General features: G+C 35.7%; 2 protein-coding genes across 2 annotated transcripts; both read right to left on the bottom strand.

The window, feature by feature from the left end:
• Nucleotides 1–8,095: 8,095 nt before the first annotated feature.
• Nucleotides 8,096–8,837, bottom strand: LOC132271412 (uncharacterized). Its single transcript, XM_059772777.1, has one exon. It carries the CDS (start codon nt 8,594–8,596, stop codon nt 8,315–8,317), a length of 282 nt encoding a protein of 93 aa, XP_059628760.1. The 5' UTR covers nt 8,597–8,837; the 3' UTR covers nt 8,096–8,314.
• Nucleotides 8,838–12,296: 3,459 nt separating this feature from the next.
• LOC132270091 (uncharacterized) lies at nt 12,297–15,433 on the bottom strand. The gene is made up of 6 exons (XM_059771296.1): nt 14,719–15,433; nt 14,354–14,598; nt 13,687–14,269; nt 13,094–13,276; nt 12,414–12,571; nt 12,297–12,329 (listed from the first exon to the last, which is right to left on the bottom strand). Exons 1-6 carry the CDS (start codon nt 15,431–15,433, stop codon nt 12,297–12,299), a joined length of 1,917 nt encoding a protein of 638 aa, XP_059627279.1.
• Between the last annotated feature and the right edge of the window lie 9,580 nt (nt 15,434–25,013).

Below are 25,013 nucleotides of genomic sequence, written 5' to 3'. Positions count from 1 at the left end.
AAAATATCAATTGATATGGACAATAACTGCATAGAAAACTCATATTATTATAATGGAATTTGCAAATGCTCAATGAGCCAATAACAACAAGCAAAGCTTATTTCCATTCTGCTCTATCAAAGGCCATAACCTCAGTCAAATGACATATCATTCTTTCCTTACTAACTCTATCCATTGATTTTCGGTCTTCCCCATTCCCTCACATTACCCTCAACGTGGACCATGTCACTCTTCATTACTGGCACACATGAACCAAAAAAGGAAAAATAATAAATAGGAGCATATACTACTTTAGAATAAAAATAGACCGAAAGAATTTCTTCTTTTACAATTCGGTAGTCATGCCACTTAGTTAAAATGGAAAATAAGATAAAATGAAGAACAAGTGCGAGAAACACATGGTTCAAGGCTAAGGGAATTCACTTCATGTAAGCAATGTCAAAGATATTTATGTGCGCAGCCAAATTTTCCCGGCACACTGTGGTGGCAAAACAAACACTGGGAAATGTCTTCTTTATATAGATAATGCCTCATAAGGAAAACCTTATATGAAATCTAATTTCATGCTCTATATAATTTGGAAACATAACTGAATAAATTGAAGTGATAATATTAGATAGTGAGCAACTGGCAGAACACAGCTGTAAGGATTGATCAAATTCATGAACATCAAATCGTGTATACAACATTCCTTAATCTCAACTACTTAGTGTTGATTACATGGATCTATCTGGAGAGCAAACCAAGTGGCAGCTCTACCTATTTCAACTTTTACTGCCTAATGAGGACAGCGTAGATAGAAGGCACCATGGTAATGAAGTGTGGGGAAGTGATTAAGGGTACATAAGTGACATACCCACAATCCTTCCACCTGGCTAATAGATAACATCCTGGATGTGTGTTTTAAATCCCACATTGGGTGTGCATTGGGTGGTCTTAGCTTCTTATATGGGTGCAGTGAACTCCACAAGTGACTAGCCCTTTTAGGTCTGGAACTGACCATAGTGACAGTGGTCTCAGAGCAAGTCTGGATGTGTTTTGAATCCCAAATTGAGTGTGTATTGGGCGGTCTTACGTTTCTTAAATGAGTGCAGGAAACTCCACAAGTAACTAATCCTTTTGGGTGTAACAGGCCCATCGTGAAAACTAGCTCAGAAGTTACGTTAGTATTCTTGTAGAATGTCTATTTTTGTCCTTCGCATCTGATGAAATGTAGTTATGTTGCAACTTGCAAGCAGTAAGCTCAAATTTTTTTTTCTTCCATAGAATCTACAAATATTTTGATCTAACAGGATCTAATCTGCCAACATTCTTATGAATTTTTTAAAAGAAGAATAATGTGGTTTTCTTCATAAAAGGAAGAACAGCCACATATTCTCTTTTATTTATCAGCAACACCTCAACATAGTTCAATGTCTGGAAATGATAATGAGAACTAAAATACACACACGCGCGCGCGCGCGCTTAAGGTGAGACACTTTGGTTTAGTTGGTCTAACTCTAATTTAAACTAAGAGCCCCCTGGGCACATGCTAACCCTAATTTTGGTTTCAACCCCATGTCTGTTATCTATCATCTCATCAATTTCAATAAGAACCGCTTCAATGTCAAAATCACACTAGATTCAGTGTAAAGAGAAGAGAAATCATCAATTCGGTCTGTAAAGAGAAGCACTTCATTTTGTTGTCAATTTTCACACTAGATTCAGTTTCAATCATTTTAAACAGACGACAAATCATCAGTAGTTTGCATGTGGCCGACCCCATTCATTTGGGGAAAAAAGGCAAGGAGGATGATGATGATGATGTTGAGAAATCATGAGTAGGTTATTGATAGGGCATAAGCATAGGCATGAGAAAGTAAGTAAGCCCTCAACATCGGAAAAGGGAAGACTTTACGGATGTTGGTGAGGAACGCAGCTCACAATTGAACATTTACTGAGCCATTGGACAAGGCAACAAAGAAAATTTTGGTAGCAAATAAGCAATATGATCATTGATGAAGGTCACAACTGAAATGCGATAGAAGTGGTTGAAATAAAAAATAATGTACAAATGACATAAAATACAATAGCCTGATTGTAAACCATTCAACATGGAAATTTGAAAATATAGACATTTGATGTTTGACAAGGTTGCAACTAAGATATTTAAAATGTGGCTGTAGAAGATAGATGGAAAAGAAAAAGGAAAAAAAGAAAAAGAAAAGATACTGCTTGAAATTACAATATTCTATAGGTTCAGATTTCATGCAATATTTTCTTCACAAATTTTTGTTCAGATTTGGTAGGCAAGAGAGTTTATCTCAGGTTGTACTACCTTATTGTATGGTTAAAACTATAAGCTGCTGACGGTGAATTTAGGTTGTAAGATGAGAAATTCTTAGATTTATTTATTTCATATTTCTTTCTTTCTTTCTTGCTCTCTCTCTCTCTCTCTCTCTCACTCTTTTCTTTTTTTTCTTTTTTTGTTTTTTTTTGGGGTGGGGGGTGGGGGGGGAGGTTGGGTTGTAGAAGGACTCTCCTGAGGTTGTTGCTAGAGGACAGGTGCACCTTTTTTTCTTTTCCTTTTCATGTTTATAAGCATTTGCCTCTGGCAATTTATAAATTTGAAGGTTGATCCAACTGTATGAAAATTGAGATCTTCTCATGTCAAGTACTTAATTCTATCTTGATAAATGGCATGATGCAATTGCAAATTTTCTGTAATTCAATTGTGCATACAGCCCTTCTACATGTCAAACATATACTCCTACTAAAAAGTGGTCATTACCCACTGTGTTCCCCGTTAGTCAAAGGGCGTTGGGTGCTGGAAGGGGCAGACTGGATATAGACCTACATTTGGCATTATTTGCACAAAGTGACTTCGCTCAAGATTCAAACACGTGTTCTCACGCTTGACAGCTGAGAATTTTACCACTGCACCAGGCAATGATCCTCATATACTCCTACAACCCCTCCCATATAAATTATTAACAAATAAAATGAAATAAAAATCAGAGAGAAAAAAAGTAATGAATGACTTATATGAGTTGCACCCTAAGCCTCATAATTATTAGAGTCACAGAAGCCAGTCCATCTGATAAAATACTTCCCAAGTTGGTGGAAACTCAACAACAAAGAGTCTTAAAAATCCAAGATAAGAAAGTGCCTGGAATTAATTTATTTAGCATTTAATACCCTCATTTTTCCCTTGTGTTTCAATAAAATTAGAAAGTAAAGTCCAAAACTAAACAAGGTATAATGGTATCCTTCACATTGATTTTCGTTCCCCCTCACAAAATCAACAAACCAAACATAGTCCTAGAGTGGAAGTAAGAGATAAACCAACAGAGTTTAAATGTTGAAACTGTTGACATTTCATATCTTCTTTTTTTTCCCCTGGTAAGTAGACATTTCATATCCTTTTCCTTTTTTGGGGGGCAAGTAGACATTTTATATTCATTCCAAGAGAATTCAATTTTCAATTAATTTCCAAATTTTCCAGTTTTAAATTCATTTTTTTTTTTTTTTTTTCAGCAAGAAAATGGAAGCTTGAATCCTCACCTTCCACTTGAGGAGGTTGAGGAGATACCACTAAATTTTCACTTTTCATTAGCGTAGGATTGAATTAGAACCAAAATATATAACCTGCTCTGAAATTTTGAGATAGATGTTAAAAATGGGAACAGCGAATTCAAGTATATAACTTGTTTAATCAAGTCCAAAACACAGTACAGTATGGTACAGATTTCAGCATTCTAAACGTGAAGTAAAAAACTATCGATGACTCCATGCTTAGTCCATGAAAATCAGAAAACTCTGACTTTTGAATATGGGATGTGAAAGTCTCACGATCAAGAGTATCAGTTTGCCAGTAGAATCCCACATTTTCTATATTTAAGAAAACTAAATTTTCTATTTAAGTTTCACTGTTTCAGCATTCCCTTCTTGGCACTTATATTTACTATCTCTTTTTTTTTTGGTCTATTAATGCAGTCATGGAATCTTCCTATCACCCTTAAACGGCATATGATCTGTGCAGGTGATCTTTGAGTCATGAAACCATAAGGTCCATAAGTTCTTACATTCTCGCGTATATGATTTGTGCAGGTGATCTTTGAGTCATGAAACCATGAGGTCCATAAGTTCTTACATTCTCGCGGTGTATGCTTACGCGAAGTTTATAAAGAAGCCTGAGCACATCTCCAAGACTTTTAACTACCTATCCTAATTATCTCATATATTTCTTAGTTTAGGATTATATTCTATTTAATCTCTTTTGAAAATTAACATTGTTTTATATACTCTAAGATCCTTATTGAAGATTAAGCATTGCGGTGTTCTCATCACAGTCGAGTATTTCAAAAGAAACAAAGCCCAACTGAACGCTCTTCCTGGAAAACAAGATAATTTTGCCTCAATATTTAAGCTAACGAAGATAATTTAGGGTTTTGAACCATTCAAATGCAAATCTATTTCACGTACTCCACTTACAAACAAGTAACCAAGTTTTAAAGTAACTTATAAAGAATACAATTTCCCAACGAAGAAATCCTAATGCAATGCATGTTGTGTGGAAAATATAGTAGTGGCCATAATGTATTCTTAAAATGCAAAGGGCCCGAACCGGTTATAATGTACTTTTTTCTTTTTGCTATGAGCTTGTGATGTACCTGGGGCATCATGGATAAGTACTGTATGAGACACCTAGAGTTAAGGTATGAAATGGAGCAGGTTGGACTCAATATTGATCCGAAAACCAATTTTACTATGTTTGGGTTGTAATGTTAATTTAAACTAAAATGAGAAGGAATCTCAGATATGGATGTTCTTTTAAAGATATCCTCAGACCTGGGTTCATTTTGGATATAACTGTGCAAGTAGGCCATAAAATAGACCAGGTTGAACTTGAGATCCAATTAAATCCAAGTCCCATTTTTTCCGAATTAGGACTTATTTGGATTATCCAGGGATACATGGGCTGGATATGATTACTCCACAAGATCGGGCATGGGCTGGATATGATTACTCCACAAGATCGGGCACAGATTCAATCATATGCGGACCCTGACATTGAGAAATAAATCTGAAATTCGATCTACATGGATGTATTTCAAATCCACTCCATTTTGAGGATATAGGGAGTTCTTTGAAGATGAGGTTCCCAGATTTTTTTTTTTTTAATTGAATGGGTAAAAATGCAATGGTCACTGATATGCCTTTTTATCTGGAAATGGCAAGGTACGGGATCCTTGTTTTGGTAATACGTTTAAGGATTGGAAAGCGATACACAACGAATATCTTGGTTAGGTTGTTATATGTGGTTCTGATAGGGGTTTAGAGGCGAATCCTGGAAATGTCATGGTATGCGGTCCTCCCTATATGGTTTGACTACTCTCCTATAAACAATAGATAATATGAAGCAAAGAGCTAAGTTTATCCTGAACTGAGTGTGAGGAGCAGAAGAGATAGTGAATCTTGGCATTGTTTGATATTATTTCCTTGGGTCCATTGGGTTCTGCCAAGGGTCAAACCTGAGATGATCGAGACTTGAGGCAGGTTTTGCTGGTGGGAGATTGAAAGAGGTTTGAATGCATGTTGTCGTGCTTTTGATAATCAACTGAGTGGAAGGAAACGAGAAGCTTTTTTAGGGTGGGATCATCAAATGAACATTATGGACTTCTCCCTCAGTGATACCACCCCCTGCCTGGTCTTTTTCAATTCCGACATTTTGGAGAATTCTGAATATCGACTTTCAAGGAATTCCTTTCTTTCTTTATTATCTTGTTGACTTTTTGGAAAATATGGGATTATAGTAGCCTTTTAGCTTCTGTGTTTTGTATTTCTTCCATGTTCCTCGATGTAAAATTTACTGTGTAGATGTGTTGCCCATTTGGTGCTTTTAGTGGATAAATTTGTGCTTTCCCGGAAAAAGGAAAAGCTTAAGCCACAGGTAAATCTCAATATTTACTCAAATCTTCCATGAGATGAAATTGGCGAGAAGTTTCACTAAAGGCTTCCTCATTACCTAGGAAGGTGTGGATTATTTGAAAGAGTATAATTATGAAATATTATTGGATTGATACTATTAGAAAAACAGATAAAAGATTTGTTGAATTTCCCACTAGGATATTTGTTGGGAAACCTATCTCATGTTTGCACCAGATAATATATGTTGACATGGACAATGGGTAGACAAGAAAGGACGGGAGCAATGCTACAGGTTGTTGAAATCAACCATTCTCCATGTGTGTGCCATGATTTTGCTTAGGAAAAAAATGTGTCCATGTGCAAGTGTAATTGGTTGATCTAGAGAAATTGCAGTTTTCTTGCATAATTCCTCCATTTCTTGAACAATAAATGGATCCAACTTTACCTAAAAAAGAAGGTCCCCAGTAATTATTGACATCTGATTTGATATAGGGAACAGGTCAACCAAGCCGGAAGGGTGTGGCAAACAAAATTGTAGAACACTCACTTCAGTAGGAATGGCAAAAGATTTTCTAGGCATCACAACCTAGAGTTATGATAGCAATGTGCTAAAACTGTGGGAAGAAACAATAAGCCCCACATACAACAATTTTTGCCTTTTTTTTTTTTTCTTTTTAACTACGGTATGTAAATACAAAACCTATTGGAATCTATAACTACAGAACCATCATAGAAATGAATGAAATAAGACATATACTCAGATGTAGTATCCATTACACTCAGGACATTTCATTTTTAAACCTATCAAATCCTCCAAAGCCTTAAATACAAATAATACAAATAGTTTTAATGAAGAAGAAAAGGGGGAGGGGAGGATGTTTATGGTGATGTCTCGGAGACTTTGAACCCTATTCTTCCAGACTTGAAATCGTTTATACGTACCTCAATCAATAATTCAATACAAAATGCATGATGGACTTTTAAGGAAATAAAGGCCAGTTCCATCATGTAAAATTAACATGGGCAACCCAAAAGTGGAAATTCTAGAAAAAGGTATTTGCCGACCAAATAAATGACATAGCAAAGGGCTTTTATTCACAAAGTGTGTCTTAAAGAAGACTGTAATATGGCTTCAGGGCTCAGGCTAAACAGTTTACAACTAATTACGCTGCCATGTGTTACTAGAAAATAGAACCATGCTATGAAGGGGGTCAAGAACATAGTTATCAGAACCTTATTTCAAGGTGCATGAGGTGGAACTTTAAAACCCTAACCATCAACAATTATTACATGTACTCCAAACGATCACCAATTTAGATTTTATTTGGCATGCAATAAGCACTTCCCTTGGTTAACACAAGAAAAGATATTCGAGCTCTCAAAATGCTCCAAGAACTTGTATCTTTCCTCTAAGAATCCCCAATTGAATCTTGAGGAAAAGGATAAAAGATATGGGGAAACTTTACAATTTAATCCTCCAGATTATTAAAGTTCTAGGCACCAACTTGTGGAAAAGGATAAAAGATATGTATAGGAATGTGAGAATCATATCAATAAAAAGCTAGGGTATCTGCTTATAGGAGTTGGGAAGGTTGTGTAATAGTAGTCTAAGCATACAAAGTTCTCTAGAAGAATCTTACAACGGAAAAAGTAAATCACAAAATGAGTATGACACGGACATTGTGATCAGGACTCTTGATATGTTTCCTCCCATAATCCAATCTGAAGCCAAACCCTTAAGGAGGAAGAAGAATGAGATGATCCTACACGGTATGGAGAATACTATCTTTAAAAAGACACAAAGAATAAATGGATGTTATAAATGCATAAAATTGTATTCCCACTGTCGATCCAACATTCCCCAACAAAATTTAACTTCTCTTCACGATCAACCAATCCAATATTCTTAGATATAAGACAATAGTACTAATGTTCAATAAAAACCATCAGAAGAACCTAAATAAACCAAACCCAGTACTCAAACATATATCTTTTACACTAATCACACAATTCATAGCATGTTTATATGAAAATCTACTCATTAGCCACTCAATCCATCAATTGAAACAGGTAATTAATTAGTAAACAACAACGCCTCAAAGAATAAATGGATATATCAAATACTTAAAACACAGTTTAATTATTTCATTTCCGATCAACCCAGAGTTCTTCATTAAAACATATATAACACAACAGTAAAAACATATGTAGATTTTCAACCAAACAATAAATTCAACATGAATATTTTACACCAATTTGTAAATTCACCCAATATCAATAACAGTTCATCAATTTTAACGGTTAATTAGTAAACAACAATCAAAGATTTCGAATTAAAATCAACATAAACCATAATAGAGAGAATTGGATTGAAGATTACTGTACATGAAAGCCGAATTACACGTCAATCCGAATGTGAAACGTAATCGTAATCATCGTCGTCATCGAGACTGGTCGAAGACGAATCGGACTCGTAGTAGGCGTACGAATAGAAAGAATCGGGAGGAGGGAGGCAAAGGAATGTCCAAATGCACATCAACAAACGACCTATCTGTTGAATTGGGAAACAACAGACGAGATCTAACAATTGTTCGCTGCTTATAGGATCGGGAAAGCGTGCGAGGTGTTGCCAAACATCGGCTGATCGGTTCGCCACCGATATCACCAGCAAACTGTTGAACACCATGTTTTCTCTCTCTAAAATATCTCTCTTTCTCTCTCTAGGAATCTGTCGTTGATTCAGTTTTCACCTGAATTCTTTCGACAGTTTTGTTGTTTCTTGCTTCACGAGCCAAGCCGAACAGAATTATAGGGCAGCTCGAGTCGACCATTTTAAGAATATACTGTATTAAAAAAGTTTTTTTTTTTTTTTTTGCCCAGAGGCAATCACAGAAGAAACCAAAGCAACAACAAAAAAACAAACTACGATCCAACATCAGCCTCAGCCAAAGGGACTCGAGCCAAAGGGACAGAATTATAAGGTATTAAGAAAGTTCGTGAACCTAATATATATATATATACATATATATATATATATATGGGGTAAAGTGCAAATAACTTCATGGACTTTCAACCAATTGTACAAAACTTTCCTGAATTAACAATTGCCCCCTGAATTATGATAAAGTTGCAGTTAAAGACATCAAGTGAGGTTCGACACCGAAAAAAGAAGATTACAATATTACCCTTAAGTGAAACTACGTCGTATTGGTATTGTCTTAACTCAAATCTTAATAATCTAATAGAATTGTGACAACACATCATTACCTTATCACCTCATCTTTGTTACCGCCAAACACGGCCTTATACGCAAGGCTTTCTCTCTCTAAGCTCTATTTTTCCCATTGTTGACGACGTTTGTCGACCAAAAAGGTTTCGCCTGGTCTATATGATGCTCACCAAAAAGGTTTGTTGACGAAGGTTGACAATGTTGAGAAAGGCGAGGTTGACGAGACCTCGTTGCCTACGGCGGGACCAGTCTCTTAACGGCGTCGCATAATCACTTCTCGCTGTCACTGCCCACTACTTCATCACCATGTTCATTTGACGCCGGTGGGATCCTTCCTTGCCGCTTCCGGAATCGTGACCCATCTAATTGAATACAGTTGATTTAATACATATATCCAAAACTCAAATAACCCATCACTCATTGTTGTGATTCTATAGATACATCCAGAACTTAAATCCATACACAGTGGATTTAATACATACACAGAGGAGAGGAACTGACGGCGCAAATTTTTCAAGTCGCTGTTACTAAGATAAGAGGAACCGAAGGGAACAGTCTCTTCACGGCGTCGCAGAAGGCGATGGGATCGGCGGCGTGCAGACATGTCGGCCGATGCCAATGCCAACGCCAGATCCGTCGCCACTGTGCCAGTCACTGATTTGCGCCGGAATCGCGACTTCTTTAGTCGCTGTTCTGCACCGCCGAGCTCTCCACTGGCCGACATCTCCACAACCGTGCTCTACACCGCCGAGCTCTCTCTCGCTCGCCAGTTGCCATCACCTTCACCCCTCACTCTCTCGCTCTGCGGCGATGATGATGATCGATGCAATTTTCGGCTGATTTGGGTTTTGAGGCGCTGAAACCGCATTATCGAAACCATTGGTAGAGTTTTCAGAAATTGAATTGATTATTTTTGGATCCAAATCGCTTGAATTGAGGGCAATTTTAGGGTTGTGAGGTACTGAAATTGAATGGTGAGAGTGAGTGGTCAAAAAAAGATGAGCAAAGTGGACTTGAATGGTGTCTGAAAGGCCAGAGTTTTGGCTGTTTTCCTTGGCTATGAGCTTTGGTGGTGTTTGGTGATGAAGATGAGAAATGGGTTTGCTTTTTGGTCCTGTTGAGGGAGTTCTTTGCTGATGGTGATTCCATGGTGTTGATGCCGGCCGCAAGAAAGAGAGAAGACAGAGATGACAGAGAAGTGAGAGAAACCAAAACAATGAGACTGAGACCCAGTCACGGTGACCATCCAGTGAGCTCCAAGACATGCGTGTGACTCCGGTGAACAAACGACGAGCTCTGTTCATCTTCTTTCGGTAAGCTTGGTTTGACTTAGCAGTGAGTTCCGGTCCGGCAGTCGAACACTTTGTTCGCCGTCCTACTCCTTTCTCTCTCGAGTTTTTACCCCTTCTCTATATTACTATATACATACATCGACCCACCCACCACCACCGTCTATTCACTTTGGATGTGCTCAGGATGGTGACACTGTACTGCAGTGACCCACCCACCACCGCCGTCAATTTGGGAATGGAGAGAGAAGCCAAGGGTATTGTTCTGATCGATGAGTAGATATATGAATGTGCTTAGGAAGACTACACTGTGCGGCAATGAGTGCCGGCGGCTATGCAAGATTTTTTTTTATTTTTTATACCTTTATAATCATAAAGGGCTGTTTTGTCATTTTTTATTTTCTGTAATCGCGCGTGAATAACACACCCCCATTTAATGGTGAGAAATAGCCGAAACTTCGCCGGTGGGCATTTTTTGCAAAAAAATTGATAGTCCAGGGGGTTAATTGTAAAAAAATAGTTTAGGGGGGGTTTTTAGGGAGAGAGAGTAAAGTTCAGGGGGGTTATTTGCACTTTACCCATATATATATATATATATATATATATATATATATACTGTATTAAATACTTTTTTTTTTTTTTTTTTTGGCAAAAGTGCAAACAATCCTGAACTATTAGAAATCGGCAATTTACTTCTTTGGACTACAAAAATGAACACTTCAGTACCACAACTATTATAAATCGTACAAATTAACCCCTGAAACGCAATTTCGGCCACTTTCTAGCCCACAAGGTCAGCACGTGACTGTACTTTTCTCTTAATTCCGAAATTGCCCTGCAATATGACCGTTGTAGCCCTTTGCCTATAAATTAACCATTTCAGCATTTTCCTCCTTCCATCTCATCATTTGCCTTCTTCCATCCTGCTGCTCCACCTTTGCACCAAATACTAAAGACTAATTTGAAGAACAAAGTTGAAGGTAAAATATACATACATATATATATGTATATATGTAAATATACATATATGTGTGTGGGTGTGTTTTCTCTATTTTATGTATATATATACACACGTGAATGTGTGTGGGTGTGTATTTCTGTATTTTATATATATATATATATATTATCATATATAATGTACTATATTTTACTGGGCAATCCTCTGTATAATGTAGTATATTTTAGTCTTTATTTTATTTTTTTTAAATTTATATAGCGAGTATGAATTTATGAAGTTGTATAAATTGTTTGTAGGCATATAGAGCCATCCATGACCTCAAGAAGTTCGAATAATGTACCATATCGTGGTAGAATGCATGAAGATTTGTATTGCTACTGTGGAGTAAAATCTCCTTTGAGAAGAGCAACAACTACTGCGAATTTAGGGCGAAGGTTCTATAGATGTGGAAGCTATCTGATACGGTCCTGTGGGATCTTGAGATGGATAGATCCCCAACATAATGAAGATGAAAGAGAACTTAATTGAAGTAGAATGGAAAGAGGGGTAGCTATGAGGACAATATCATGTTTGAGAGCAGAAGGTACAATGAGAACTTATATATGAACTTGGAAGTGGAACAACCTATAGCAAGTAGAATAACTAAAAGCACTGTAATTACAAATTTAAATGTTTTCATATTAGGATTTATATCATGTGGTATTATGATGTTAATTGTGTGGCTAGTTAATAGAGTGTAATGTAATAAATATAATTGGAAGTTATTATTATTTTTTCAACATGTGCACATTGCTAACAGTATGATATTTTAACACACAGACAAAATATATATGCACATTGTCAATTATTACACCAACCAAGCAACATAATAAAGTTCTCATTGCACCAACATAGCAATATTATAAAGTTCTCACTGTAACACAAGTGCAATAATAGAACACAACTGCACCAAGTTTATAAAAATAATAAAAGCCACACAACTGCAATAAAAGAACACAACTACACAGACCTGTTATAATTAAAAAACCATTATAGCATAAGCAATATAAACCATTGTACCATTACAGACATCAACCATTGTACAATCACAGACATCAACCATTGTACCATCACAGACATAAACCGTTGTACCATCAAAGAAATAAACCATACGAAAATACAAAAGGTGTGTGCTGCCATCTACAGCTAACAAAGCAAACCAAAACACAGAAAAAACAAAACACAGCAAAAGTTGTGTGCTGCCATCTACCAAAATACAACAAAAACACAACATTTGGATTAAAAGCTGTATGTTGCCATCTACCAAAAGTTGTATGATGTCATCTGCCAAAACGTACCAAAACATAGCAAAAAAACATCAGTTGCATACACTAATCCCAATGGTGCCTAGAGTCTTGGATCCATTGTAGTGGGTCTGCCATAAGAAAAGATTCACAACATTGGAATTACAGTGAGATAATGAACTTCACTACTATAGAAATCAATTTAAATATATATACCTTCCTGATGATGATGATGATGCTTAACTGCTCCACAAGACATCAAGTCAACTAATGATGATAATGCTTGGCTACTCCTCAAATTGTTTAGCATAGTCCCATACATTGATGGTAATGTAATGACCTAAGTAAATATATATATATATATATATATATATATATATATATTACTACAATGGTGAAATCATAATAAACTATGAGAACATACAGTAATTTAAACAATATACTTTCTGTAGTTGCCTTTTAGTGATAGCTATAACCCTTCCAGCCCCTCTTCCTCTTGCACCACCTCTGGCTCCTCTTCCTCTTGTATCAGCTTCATTACCTCCAGCTCCTCTTGCTCTTGCATCAGCTTCATTTTGTATATCTATATGGTCCGGCAGTACACTAGCTACACCAGAAACAATAAGCAGATGAGGTCTACATCCTTTACCTTTTACTTGACCTTTTTTCTTAGGTATTGCCTCAGTTGCCTTGCAAGTCCTAGTGTTGTGGGCTGTCTCCCTACATCTTCCACACCTTAGATGTTTTTTTTTTTTTTTTTTGCTAGCAACACCAGGTTTACTAACCTCACCAATTGCCTTTTTTCTTACCTTTTTAGGCCTACCAGTTACAGGCTTAACAATAGGTGGGTGTATAGGATCAGTGTCAACTTCTCGTTGCAAGTTCCTAAGGGGCATAGGGTATATAATATGGTTATATGTCCTGAAATAAGTCTCTCTATGATAACAACTGTCCACATAATTCTCAGGCTGCCCCTTTCAGATATTATACATGCAATGGCATGAATGCATGGTATACCTTTCACATCCCATTCTCGACAGCTACATGTTCTATTTGCTAAGTTAACACCCTCATTAACACCTTTATAGTAATCCTTAAAAATATCAGCACCTGCCTTTCTGGTAGTACAATGTCCACAGTCATCTATTAGGTTCTTTAAGTCAGTTGCTATGGTAGGGCACAAAAACCCAGTCTGATTCTGAATCCACTGCCTTTTAGACTGATTGCGATGCATCAAATAACCATGAATCCACTCCAACATAGTAATGAGTGGTTTGTCCCTAGCATCACCAATTTTGTCATTCCATGTCTCAGCGAGATTGTTGACAACTAAATCACACTCTGAATTATCCTCAAATTTATGCCTTGACCATAACCTAGGAGGCACATTTGCAAGCCACTCATAGGCTCCCTTATCAATGTCCTTTATAATCTGCACGTGATACTTAAATACACTCTCAGTAAGTGCACGTGATTCATTCCACATCTCATTTCTCAACTTCACCCCTTTAAACTTCTTTTTAAAATTTTCATACATGTGTTTTACACAATATCTATGATGACAACCATGCAACATGTCTTCAAAAGTGTCAACTAATCCCTATCAAAAAAAGAAACATATAAACATTAATTAAATGAACATGCAAACAAACATATATTAAAAAAACATAAATTAAATTATTACCTTCTGTCTATCAAACATAAATGTAAACCGATGTAATAAACCCAAAGCCTTCTCTAGTTGTTCCATGAACCACTTCCATGACTGCTTTGTTTTAGATCCTACCACAGCAAAAGCAATAGGAAAAATCCCATTGTCTCCATCCCTTCCAAGTGTACTTAAGAGTTGGCCTTTGTAAGGACCTTTCAAAAAACATCCATCCACTCCAATGAATGGTCTGCACCCTTCTAAAAAACTTTTGCTCATTGCTTCAAAACAAATGAATAACCCTTCAAATCTTGCAGGGTCTTCAAGTGTTGGTCTGTCAATAGTGGTGACTGCAATGCTACCAGGGTTTGTAGATTGAACTAGATGGCAGTAGTCTCAACCTCTTCTGAATTGTGACCCATGGTTCCCCTCAATGTGTGAGACTGCTTTCTTCTTTGCTCTATAAACCTTGGAGCCAGAAACAATCACATCCAAATCCCTCAAAACAGCCTTTTTCATTGCATCAGTCTTCCATGCAGGTTCATCCCTCAAGGTCTCTATGTATTTTTTTGCCAAGAAAGAAGACGATGCTTGCTTGTTAATTTTAGTATAAGAGCAATGATGAGTTGAATTGAATGTCTTTATCTCAAAACTGCCATCTTCAGTGTTGATTGATGCATGTATCCTCCACCCATAATCAGAAGCACATTTGGCAGTAATTCTTTCTCGTTTATTCTTCACAAATCTAATGTCATACTTCTCACTAATAGCATGAGCCCTCAAGTCTACTCTGAACTTTTCTGCTGATTCATATTTTTTTCCCACTTCAAAGCCATTAACCCTTGGATTCTGCCGGCCTCCATCATTATTCTCTTCCTCATCTTCATCTTCAGATGAGCCCTTTAAACTTTGAAATTCATCACTTGGAGCATATGTTGATTCAATGTCAGAAAAATTGTATTCCCTTTCATGTAGATCAAGGTCATCAAGATCCACCCCAGAATTGGCATGTTCATTGTTCTCAGCAACAGTAGGCTCCACCTCACCATCTTCATATGCCATTTTATCTTCCATCTCAGCAACAATAGCCTCCACCTCAACAAATTGATGTGCCATGTCACCTTATATGTCAGCACCTTCCATCTCAGCATCTTCCATCTCAGCATCATACCCAAACTCTATCTTAGTTTCTTCTATTTCAGTATCATACCCATGCTCTATCTCACCATCTTCTATCTCAGCATCAATTAAACCTTGTTCCCCATCACCATTGTTCATTGACAACTCAACATTACCATTTGCCACCTTAGTAGCCCATTCTAGGATTTCATCTTCCCACTCAGCATGCTCTGATCCATCCCCCTCCCCATCAACCACTTCAATATTAGGTGAGATGATGAACATTTTAATTAAACTAAACCTCTGATGACAACTAATGTAGCCCAAAACATCTTCATCCTTTAATATTTGTTTAATCCCTTCATCACTGCTCACCATCGGATTCCTATAATATAATTCACTTCTCTTATCATCATACCCAAGCTTCTTCACCACACGATTTAGATCAAAAGAATTTAAGTAATCCAGATCTATATTATGAATCAAGGTTACAGTGCCACCTGTATAATTAAGGGGTGTGCCCTTAAAAGATCCTCCATGGTGTACCTCCAAACTAACTAACCTAGACATGATCTGTTAACAAAAAATAAAATTAATTAATTAGCATTGCAATTAAAATTAACAAAACAGAATGCAATGGCCTACTATGCAATAAACTATGTAGATGACAAATACAAGACAAAGACAACAACTACAACACATGGACAAAAAGCAAGAACCAAACCCCAAAAGCACAATACAATGACACACAGTAGGGTCAATACACTTTAAGAAATATAAAGGTAGTACCAAAAAATTTCAATTATTGTGCTGACAGTACCAAAAAAATCATTAAAATCCAAAAGAATTCATGCATTATAATGACCCATGTATATTATATAGACAAAAAATATGCACATGCTTGTCAATATCTCAATTATTGTGCTGATAGTACCAAATATATATATATATATATATATATATATATATATATATTCATGCATTATAAAAGGTTGAAATCAAGATTTCGAAAACCCTACCAACAATCACAATATAAAATAACGCCCATACGCATGCAAAAATATCTACTACAAACCATTTATAGAAAAAATGTCAGAAACCCTAGAAATTTAGTGACACTTAGTATTCAGTAACCCTAACATACAATAACATCAAAATAACATGAAAATAAAACATAAAGTAGCGATTTTGAAATTAAAATCAGCTTTTGGAATAGTAAGCACACTTACGATTCAACCCTCTTTCTTGCACGATCGATTCTAAGACTTCAGATTTCTTCAATCTTCAATACAAAACACCAAAACCACACAATAACTCCTTCAAATCGTAGTTTAGAGACCCTCAGTCTTCATTGCACTTAGAAGCCCTAGATTCGCGACCTTGCATCTTCTATTCTCTAAGCACTCAATAGACAGGGTTACAACTTCAACACTTAGGCAACGTTTGGGAAAACTAAGTGTATATCCATGAAGGGCATTCACAGTATTTCACTCTTATTATTTATTTTTGTATTTTTTTTTTCTTAATTACGATGGGTAGTTTTGTAAATTTACAATGAGGTCGACCGGAATTACGTTTCAGGGGTTAATTTGAACGATTTGGATAATTGTGGTACTGGCTTGTTCATTTTTGTAGTCCAGGGGGGTAAATTGTCGATTTCTAATAGTTCAGGGGGGTTGTTTGCACTTTTGCCTTTCTTTTTTCACTGAATACTCCGTGTCGGACTTGTTAATGCATCTCATAATTTAACGTCGAATAAATGCAAACCTGTCATTCTACATAATTACCGAAAAAATATTCTCTATAAAAGTGATTTCAAACACATTTTAATGCAAGGGATTTTATCCCCAACTCCATTCATGCTTGTCCAAAATTGTTTATTAAACTAAGTGATCTGAAGGATTTAGAAGTGTATTTTTTTTAGTTATATTATGAATTTAACAAAAGTAAATAATGAAACTATTTTTCAACCATGTAACAATATATTTTCTCTTCTCTTATGCGTATAGAAACAAGATTTAAATCCTCAATTATAACTTGAGATTTAATATTATTGTAGAAACATCGTAATAAAACATAAAAGGATCTCAAATAAGAATAATATAAAATGATATCTACTGATGGAATAGGCAAATCTAAAGTTTGCTTAATATATATCTAATATTTTATAATATAAAATAATTTTTAAGGGAAAATTCATAATTTATTAGGATAAATGGGGTGGGGTGTGGTAATCTTTCCCCATTCTCGTTCCGTAACTACGCGGTTTTAAATTTCAACCCAATTATTGCCTCAAAACCATTTAGCCATTCATATAATCCTTCTAAACGTGACGGGGTAGGCATGTACCCAATGGGCCATGGTGTTTTTCGATCTCTATTGAGGTTGTTTATGCTGGACAAAATTACATAAAACCCTTACCAATTAAACTGAAAGAAAATGTAAAATAAAAAGGAAATTTAAATGACCTTTTAACCTCAAATATCAAACAATATTTAGACCATCTCCAATGCTAAAAGTCATTTTCGCATGCCAAATCTATATTTTGACAGGTGTTGCAATGTCAAAATGCTACATTTTAACAATTCTGCTTCAATGATACATTTTATGCAAAATGCTATTTTTTGACATAACCACCATTCTTTTTCAACTACCATTCCCAGCATTCACAAATTACTATATTGCTATATATTTTTGTTTTATTTTTACTAAGAACTAAGAAAGATCCAAAGAGAGTAGTAGCATAGAAGAGCCAAGGTTTAGCATTAAGCCATTGATTTGTTTGTTTTTCTTTGTATAAATAATAACTCGGCAGGGCAGTTATGTACAATTTGAGAGTTCGAAATGCTTTGTAGAGAGCCTCAATAATAATGTAACTGCTCACAATTATATTTTGGTGCAAATAATGAGAAAAAAAAATGGTCTTAATCACTCTGTTCTTGCTAGTATTCTAGATTAATATCAACATGAACATACACTGAGCATGATTATTTTTTTCAATTTCATATTATTGAAAATGTCTGATAAACAAAGGGTATTACCAAAGTAGTGCCACTAGTGCCTTTTTCTAAATAGATCGAACTAACAATTATCCATACACCAGATACTTCAAAGTACTTTATATATAAAAAAGACTCCATTAAAGAATCTGAAATCCATCAATCCAATAATTGACTGAAAATATTTAGTTTCAAAATCAAAATCTTTTGTAAAGAAGGATGGTAGCAGTACTAGCAGGCACAACTTCCATATAGCATTCAAAGTCTAAGGGTTGTTTAGTTAATTTATCCTACTTTAGTGTTAATGTGTGTAATCTTTGTATTTTGGATAAGCAAAATATAAGGTCATATTTGCACTATTTGTTGAATAATATGTGTTACATTCTGCAGTGGCCTTTTTAGATGAAGATGATGTAGTAACATACACAATCAAACAAGGAGACACTTAATGTTCCATTTGATTACTGATTTACTAATTACTAATGCTCCAGAATAAAGAAAAAAAGAAAAAAGTAGCCCACCAATCATTTGATGAATCAGAAATTCAGAATATTCTAATGTTTTGGGATTAAATTAATGCTCCATTTGATAATTTTGATTGCTGAAAAGGAGAAACAGAAGAAACGAAGACATAGCTGAAACTTTAAAAATTTGTGTGATTTCAACCAAGTAGATTCCGGAGACTGAAACAAGAAAAATACATAAAACATGTTTTAGAACTAGTGAAGCAATCCCCTTGATTGAATTGAAGCCTTTGAGGGAGATGGTGGAACCGTGGAGGCCTAATCAGAAACTTTCATCAGAATTCAAAAAGTTTCATTTTTATCTGCAAACCCTTTTCCCTTTTCCCTGCGACATTTACACTGAATGGAGGAAATATTGACTTAAGTTTTAAACATAGATAAAATGGGAAAAAGAAGAAGAAGAAGAAAAGAATCAGAGGAGTTTAAGAGAACTACAAATCCAGACTAATCAACGGATAGAACTCAACAAATAATTTAAAACAATAATAAAAAAAGGAAATCAACAAATTGAGTTTTAAGACGATAAAAAGGCAAGAGTTTCCTATTACCTGTGTTCATAAAAGTCTTTGATAAATCTCATTTGATATAAAAATAATCACCAAAAAAAAAATTAAGAAGAAGAAGAAATTAATATACAATCATATATGAGGCAACATGAACAGAAGAAGAGGAGTTAAAGAACACCGAAACAAAACTCGAGCGAAGGGAAAGAGAAAATACAGATCCGATAAGAAAGAATTTACCGATCGTTTAAGTGTCGGTCGTTGTCGATAATTGCCGATCGTTGCAAATGGGAGGGAGAAAGAGACGACAGGGCAACTCAAAGGGACAAATAGAATGCAACGAAAGGTATAGAAAAAAAGGCTGATAGGATTGAGGGAGAGAGAGATTAAACTACGTCGTATAGAGAAATAAAAGGCTTGCCAAAAAAAATTGGCAGCTGTTATATTTGAGAATGTCAAAATTTGAGAGCCCAAATGAGAGCCCTTTTTTCACCCCCTCTCATATTTTGAATTTAGCAGCCCAATATGAAAGAGCATTGGAATTGCTCTTAGAGAGAGAAATATAGAATTCCAACGTATTTTGCTTTAACTTTATAATGTGTGTGTGTGTGTGTGTGAAGATGGGTTTCAATAACTTTTCAATTGCCTTCATGTTGAGATTATGTGCCTAAATGGATTGTAATAGACATTTTGATTATTGAATCTGCGATTTTAATGCTTTATATACATATGGTGAATGTTGTGCATTGATTAGTTTAGAAATGGATTGAGGTGTCTTTTGACTATTCGGGTTGATTCATTTGTATATTGTGTGTTCATGCACATACCACAATGAATTAGGGATGCAACGTATTATCATAATTATATTCTAATTCGGTAAAATAAAATGGATTCTCCATCAGTGAAGAATTTGAGTGAGATCGATGATAAGTTAAAGATTCTGATATATGTCATAGCAATATTGTTCTTATCAGTATTATGGCAATTTGACTCTTAAGTATGAAAGTTACGAAATCTTGCCTTAGTTAGTGGATGGATTGATTTATTCGGTGGGCTTTGGGACTAAAAATTCGAGTACCATGGGTATCTATTGATCGTTGATTTTGAAACCTACTTTTCAGATTATATCTATGCTTCACATTTATTTTACGATGATTAATTCATTTTGATCACGGTAAATCCAAACGCTTGGTGTGGATTTTGATAAAATTATTTTTTGGATATATATATATATATATATATATATATATATATATTATTTTATTAAAAGAAGTTTCCGCGTGATTAAGCAGAAATAATCAAATAGTAAGAATAAATGTTTTATTGTGCAATTGGATCAATGACAATATTTATTTAATCCATTAGTCAATAATGCGTGGAGGGGTTATTTTGTAAATTAGCCCGATGATTTTACCATTCACGATTTAGAGTGGAATTATTCTTATATAATGGTGTGTTAAGTACAATTAAATGAGTTTATTTGAATTATGGGATTGTCGGGCCAATTAATGAAGCCCATTTCAGCTAATGAGGTTCTAATCCAATTTCCCTTCTCTTCCTTCTAAATCCACCAACTCAACAACTATCAAGTTATTACCAAGGGACCTGACCCACTATTATCATAATATGAATACAATAAAATAAAGTAGCCACCAATGGATGGCTTTGGAATGTTGGCAAAATAAAAAATTATTAGATAGTTCTGGACCATTAATACTTAATGAATCAGTTAAATACAGACTTTCGGATTTAGAAAATGGCCCCACAAGATTGTATTAATAAATTACAAAGTTTCATGATCGGAGGGTTTTCATTGAATTAGTCCACCAAGTGTCAAATAGACCAGAACTATCTAATAATTTATTTGGCCAAATACTTCGGGGTCTGATGAGTACTGAAAAGTGCGCATTTAAACCCGTTAAACTTAAGCATTCTAGTACCTTTATCTATCTTACTTTACCGTTTTAGACTTATTACGTGTTATTTATATTTTCAGGCACTAATCCCAAAATTGAGCTAACTCAGCCAAATAAGAGCTTAATTGAAGCAATCCTGAGATAAACCAAAGGAGGGAGCAAAGTGGAGAAAGTAAGGAGCAAAAAGGAATCAAAGTTGTGTAGCTGAAAAGTTAGATCGATCGAACATCTATGATCGATCACAGTACTTCTCGATAGATCCAACCTTGGCCTTTGCTGAAATTCCAAGTTCGATCGATCCAACATCACCTTCGATCGATCGAACCCTATTTTGTCCTATTCAAATGATTGATCTTATCCACAGCTGTACGCCTACCAACCACTTTTGTCATTTTCCCCATAAATATCTTCGAAATATCTCAGCCTTGTCCTTATCCGGAGGAGTCAGACCACTTCGATCGATCCAAAATGCAGTTCGATCGATCGAACCCATCTTCGATCGATCCAAGTTAAGGTTCGATCGATCGAACTTCCTCCAGCGAGAAAAAGTTAAAGTCCAGCTCATTTATTCCGTTCTTCACCCAATCATTGGAGAATATGTCTTGCACGACCACAGCTCATCATAGGGTGTATTTGATCTACCTATATAAGGAATATGATACACTTTTTGGAGAGGAGTCTAGAGTCTCTTGTCACACATTGAAAATCATTCTTGGAGGCTCTTTTTGGAGAGGAGGAAGGAGGGAAGCTAGAGCACCATTGGAGGAGATCTTCTCTAACAAGGAGCAGCCATGGAGTTAGCCCTTGAGGGTTGGATCATCACTACCATGAGTGTCTAGACATCCTCTTGGGGCTAGAGTTAGCCCCAAGCATGCTTTCTATACTCTAATCTTGTGTATTATTGAGGGATTAGTGTTGTATGATACATCTTGATATTCATGTATATATAAATCTTGATTATTTCATGGTTTGTATGATTTAATGCTTCCAATTGACTATTCTATTCTACCCATATGTCTATGTATGCTAGAGTAGGATATTCATGTGCTTATCTCTAGATTTAGTGTTTTTGATGCATGTCTATGTGTATTGATGCTATACATCTAGAGATTATCAAGATGATATGCTTAATGAATGCTATTTTGGTTCATTTGATGGTTTATGCCTATTCTTGATGGTTTGTGCCTATCCCCTAGTCTAGATAGCTTTATTTTCATGCTAGTAGTGTAGATTTAGTGTAGTGGTAGTATAATGTTAGATGGGAGGACAATCTACTCTTGATGTTTGATGTTCCATGCTTGTGAGTCCAAATGGCATATTCCTCTAATATTGTGTTGTATGTGGATTGTGAGCTTAATGAAGGATTAATGACTAGTTATGATATGTTGTATCTTTCACATGTGTTTAGACAATTTATTCCTCTCCCAATAGATAAATTGTGGCCTCTCACATGATGTTTAAATAATGCATGTTTAACTAAGTCATCCTTATGGATTGCTTGGATTATGAGCTTAATGAAAGGTTCAATGACATGATTTGATATTTTGTTCTCTTCACATGATGTCTAGACAATATATTCCTCTACCAATAGATGTATTGTGGCCTCACACACGTTGATTGAGACAATTTGCACTTGTTGAGTCACCCTTACCAATTGAATGTCTTTTATACACACAACATTGTTGCAACACATTCATTTCCCTCATTAGTCACTTGATTATGGTTTGGAATAGTATTGTTTGGTGGTGATCTCTACACCCCAAGACCTTTCCTTCTTACTTACTCTTTATCTTATTGCATTTTAATTAATTCTTTTCTAGAAGTAATCAACCAACCCAATTCTCTTTTGCAATCATTTGGTACGCTAGAGTCAAAGTTGAAATTCCAACACGTATAATCCCTTGGGACGATCCCTACTCACTCTTGCTACGTTAGTAGTAGTGTTGGTAGTGGTTTTTATAAATTTAAATTTGACATAAAAGGCTTTTCTTGAACCACACATTCACTACATTCAGTTTGGCGTATTGGAACGGCCGTCGTCAGGGTCGCTAACATGGTCATGGGATTGGTTAGTAGGTGGAGAAGGGATTTGAACCTAGCATCAATAGGGTGGGGCACTTTAGGCCCGATTTTTTTCCCACTCGAGCAATACCGCCACACTTGCTGACATTTGATAGTTGGGTCATGTACGTTGCAACAACTTATGGTTAAGGAGCGTTTAAAACGCACTTTTGTTTAATGATAAATTTAAGAACACGTTTTAAAAATAAATAATAAAAAAATTAAGGCTTAATGTATTTCGCAATTTGACTAAAAAGTTTAAGTTGTTGAGTAGAGCTAATATCTAACTCATATAGACCCATTTTTCTTCCCATCTGGTTCCGATGTGGGACACTTTTGACATTCTCCCTCACCTAAACTCGCAATGCCCTCGTTGAAAGGAAGGCACCCTACCTACCTGGGAGGCACTCTCGGACTCCTCCCGTTCGGGCGCTTCCCCGAATCAAGAATTGAGTCTGCCTATGGTACCAATTGTAATAAGTCGAGTGTTTCGCGGTTTGATAAAAAAAATTAAGCAATTGGGTGGAGCTAACATCGAATCTATATAGACCCATTTTCCTTCTCATCCGAATTCGATGTGAACACGTATAACACTAAACCTGTACCAAGTCTATTTCAAATAAAATTTGAAAGGTCGTTCCAAGCTTGTAACCGGGGCTTTTCCCAGCCCTTTAGAACGACTGCAGCTTGCAGTTCCAAAGCCCACAGGAATTAGTCTTGGATTTCTATAAAATTTATTAGAACCTTTTTTTACACCTTTGATCTTGGTTTCCATCTTTGTAGAGCATAGCTGCTGGGAAGAAGGCGAACCTTCTACTGAAAATCAAGTCCGGCCAAGCTAGGGCTTAGACGGGTCTTAACTCCCAATTGCAGCACCGGCTAAAGCTCATCTCGTTGTGACACACTTACTACCAAACTCTTGGTTAAACAATGATATTAGTTTAATTGGTACACTGTAATTATTGCTGAAATTAAAGATCATATGTACCATTATAATACTAAAACACTAAACTATAATCCAATCACAACTTCATATTCTCCTATGTAGGATAATGAAGTTAAAGATGACATTTTTGTCAAAATACTAGAATTTGTACATGTCATTGCACTTTAAATCCAAGCCTAATAAATCTCGTTATCATTGTATATTCTTTAATATTTTAGATTGATCATTTTATTTTATTTTTTTTCCAAGCAAGAAGTGTTAGAAGAGAGATTAGTAATGATTAATCATTCATTAATAATAAATTTACAATTAGGCTACTCCCACTCAATTAATCAAATCAATATTATAGGCCTAGTGATTTTTTCATCCAAGTGTAATACAAACCTGCATCTTATGTAATCGTAACATTTTTTATCTTCCCATACTTTTAACGTTCCACGACACCGGATCAAGGACTGAGTTTGGCTCTGATACCAATTATAACGGGTGGACGCTTGTTTATTTACCCAAAAGCTCGAACTGTTAGGTAAGGCTGCATACCCATCCATTTATACCCAATCTCTTTTTCATCCGATTCCGATGTGGGACAAGATGACCCTCGTTGCAAAATCCCTCACTAACACTTACT

Source organism: Cornus florida, unplaced genomic scaffold, assembly GCF_030987335.1.
Source record: "Cornus florida cultivar Cherokee Brave unplaced genomic scaffold, ASM3098733v1 CherokeeBrave_3.0.0_Hap2_Chr08, whole genome shotgun sequence".
In the NCBI taxonomy this organism is placed as follows: Eukaryota; Viridiplantae; Streptophyta; class Magnoliopsida; order Cornales; family Cornaceae; genus Cornus; species Cornus florida.
This window is presented reverse-complemented; position numbering and strand designations above follow the sequence as displayed.

Bases quoted from the DNA above. Each gene is read 5' to 3' on its own strand.
- LOC132271412 (XM_059772777.1), bottom strand. From the start codon at position 8,596: ATGGTGTTCAACAGTTTGCTGGTGATATCGGTGGCGAACCGATCAGCC.
- LOC132270091 (XM_059771296.1), bottom strand. From the start codon at position 15,433: ATGGCACATCAATTTGTTGAGGTGGAGGCTATTGTTGCTGAGATGGAA. The intron at 14,599-14,718 runs GTTGAGACTACT...TTTGTTTTGAAG, and splicing joins TGGGTCACAATTCAGAAGAG to CAATGAGCAAAAGTTTTTTA. The intron at 12,330-12,413 runs GTTTTTTAATTA...AACTTGGTGCAG, and splicing joins ATATTGCTTATGCTATAATG to TTGTGTTCTATTATTGCACT.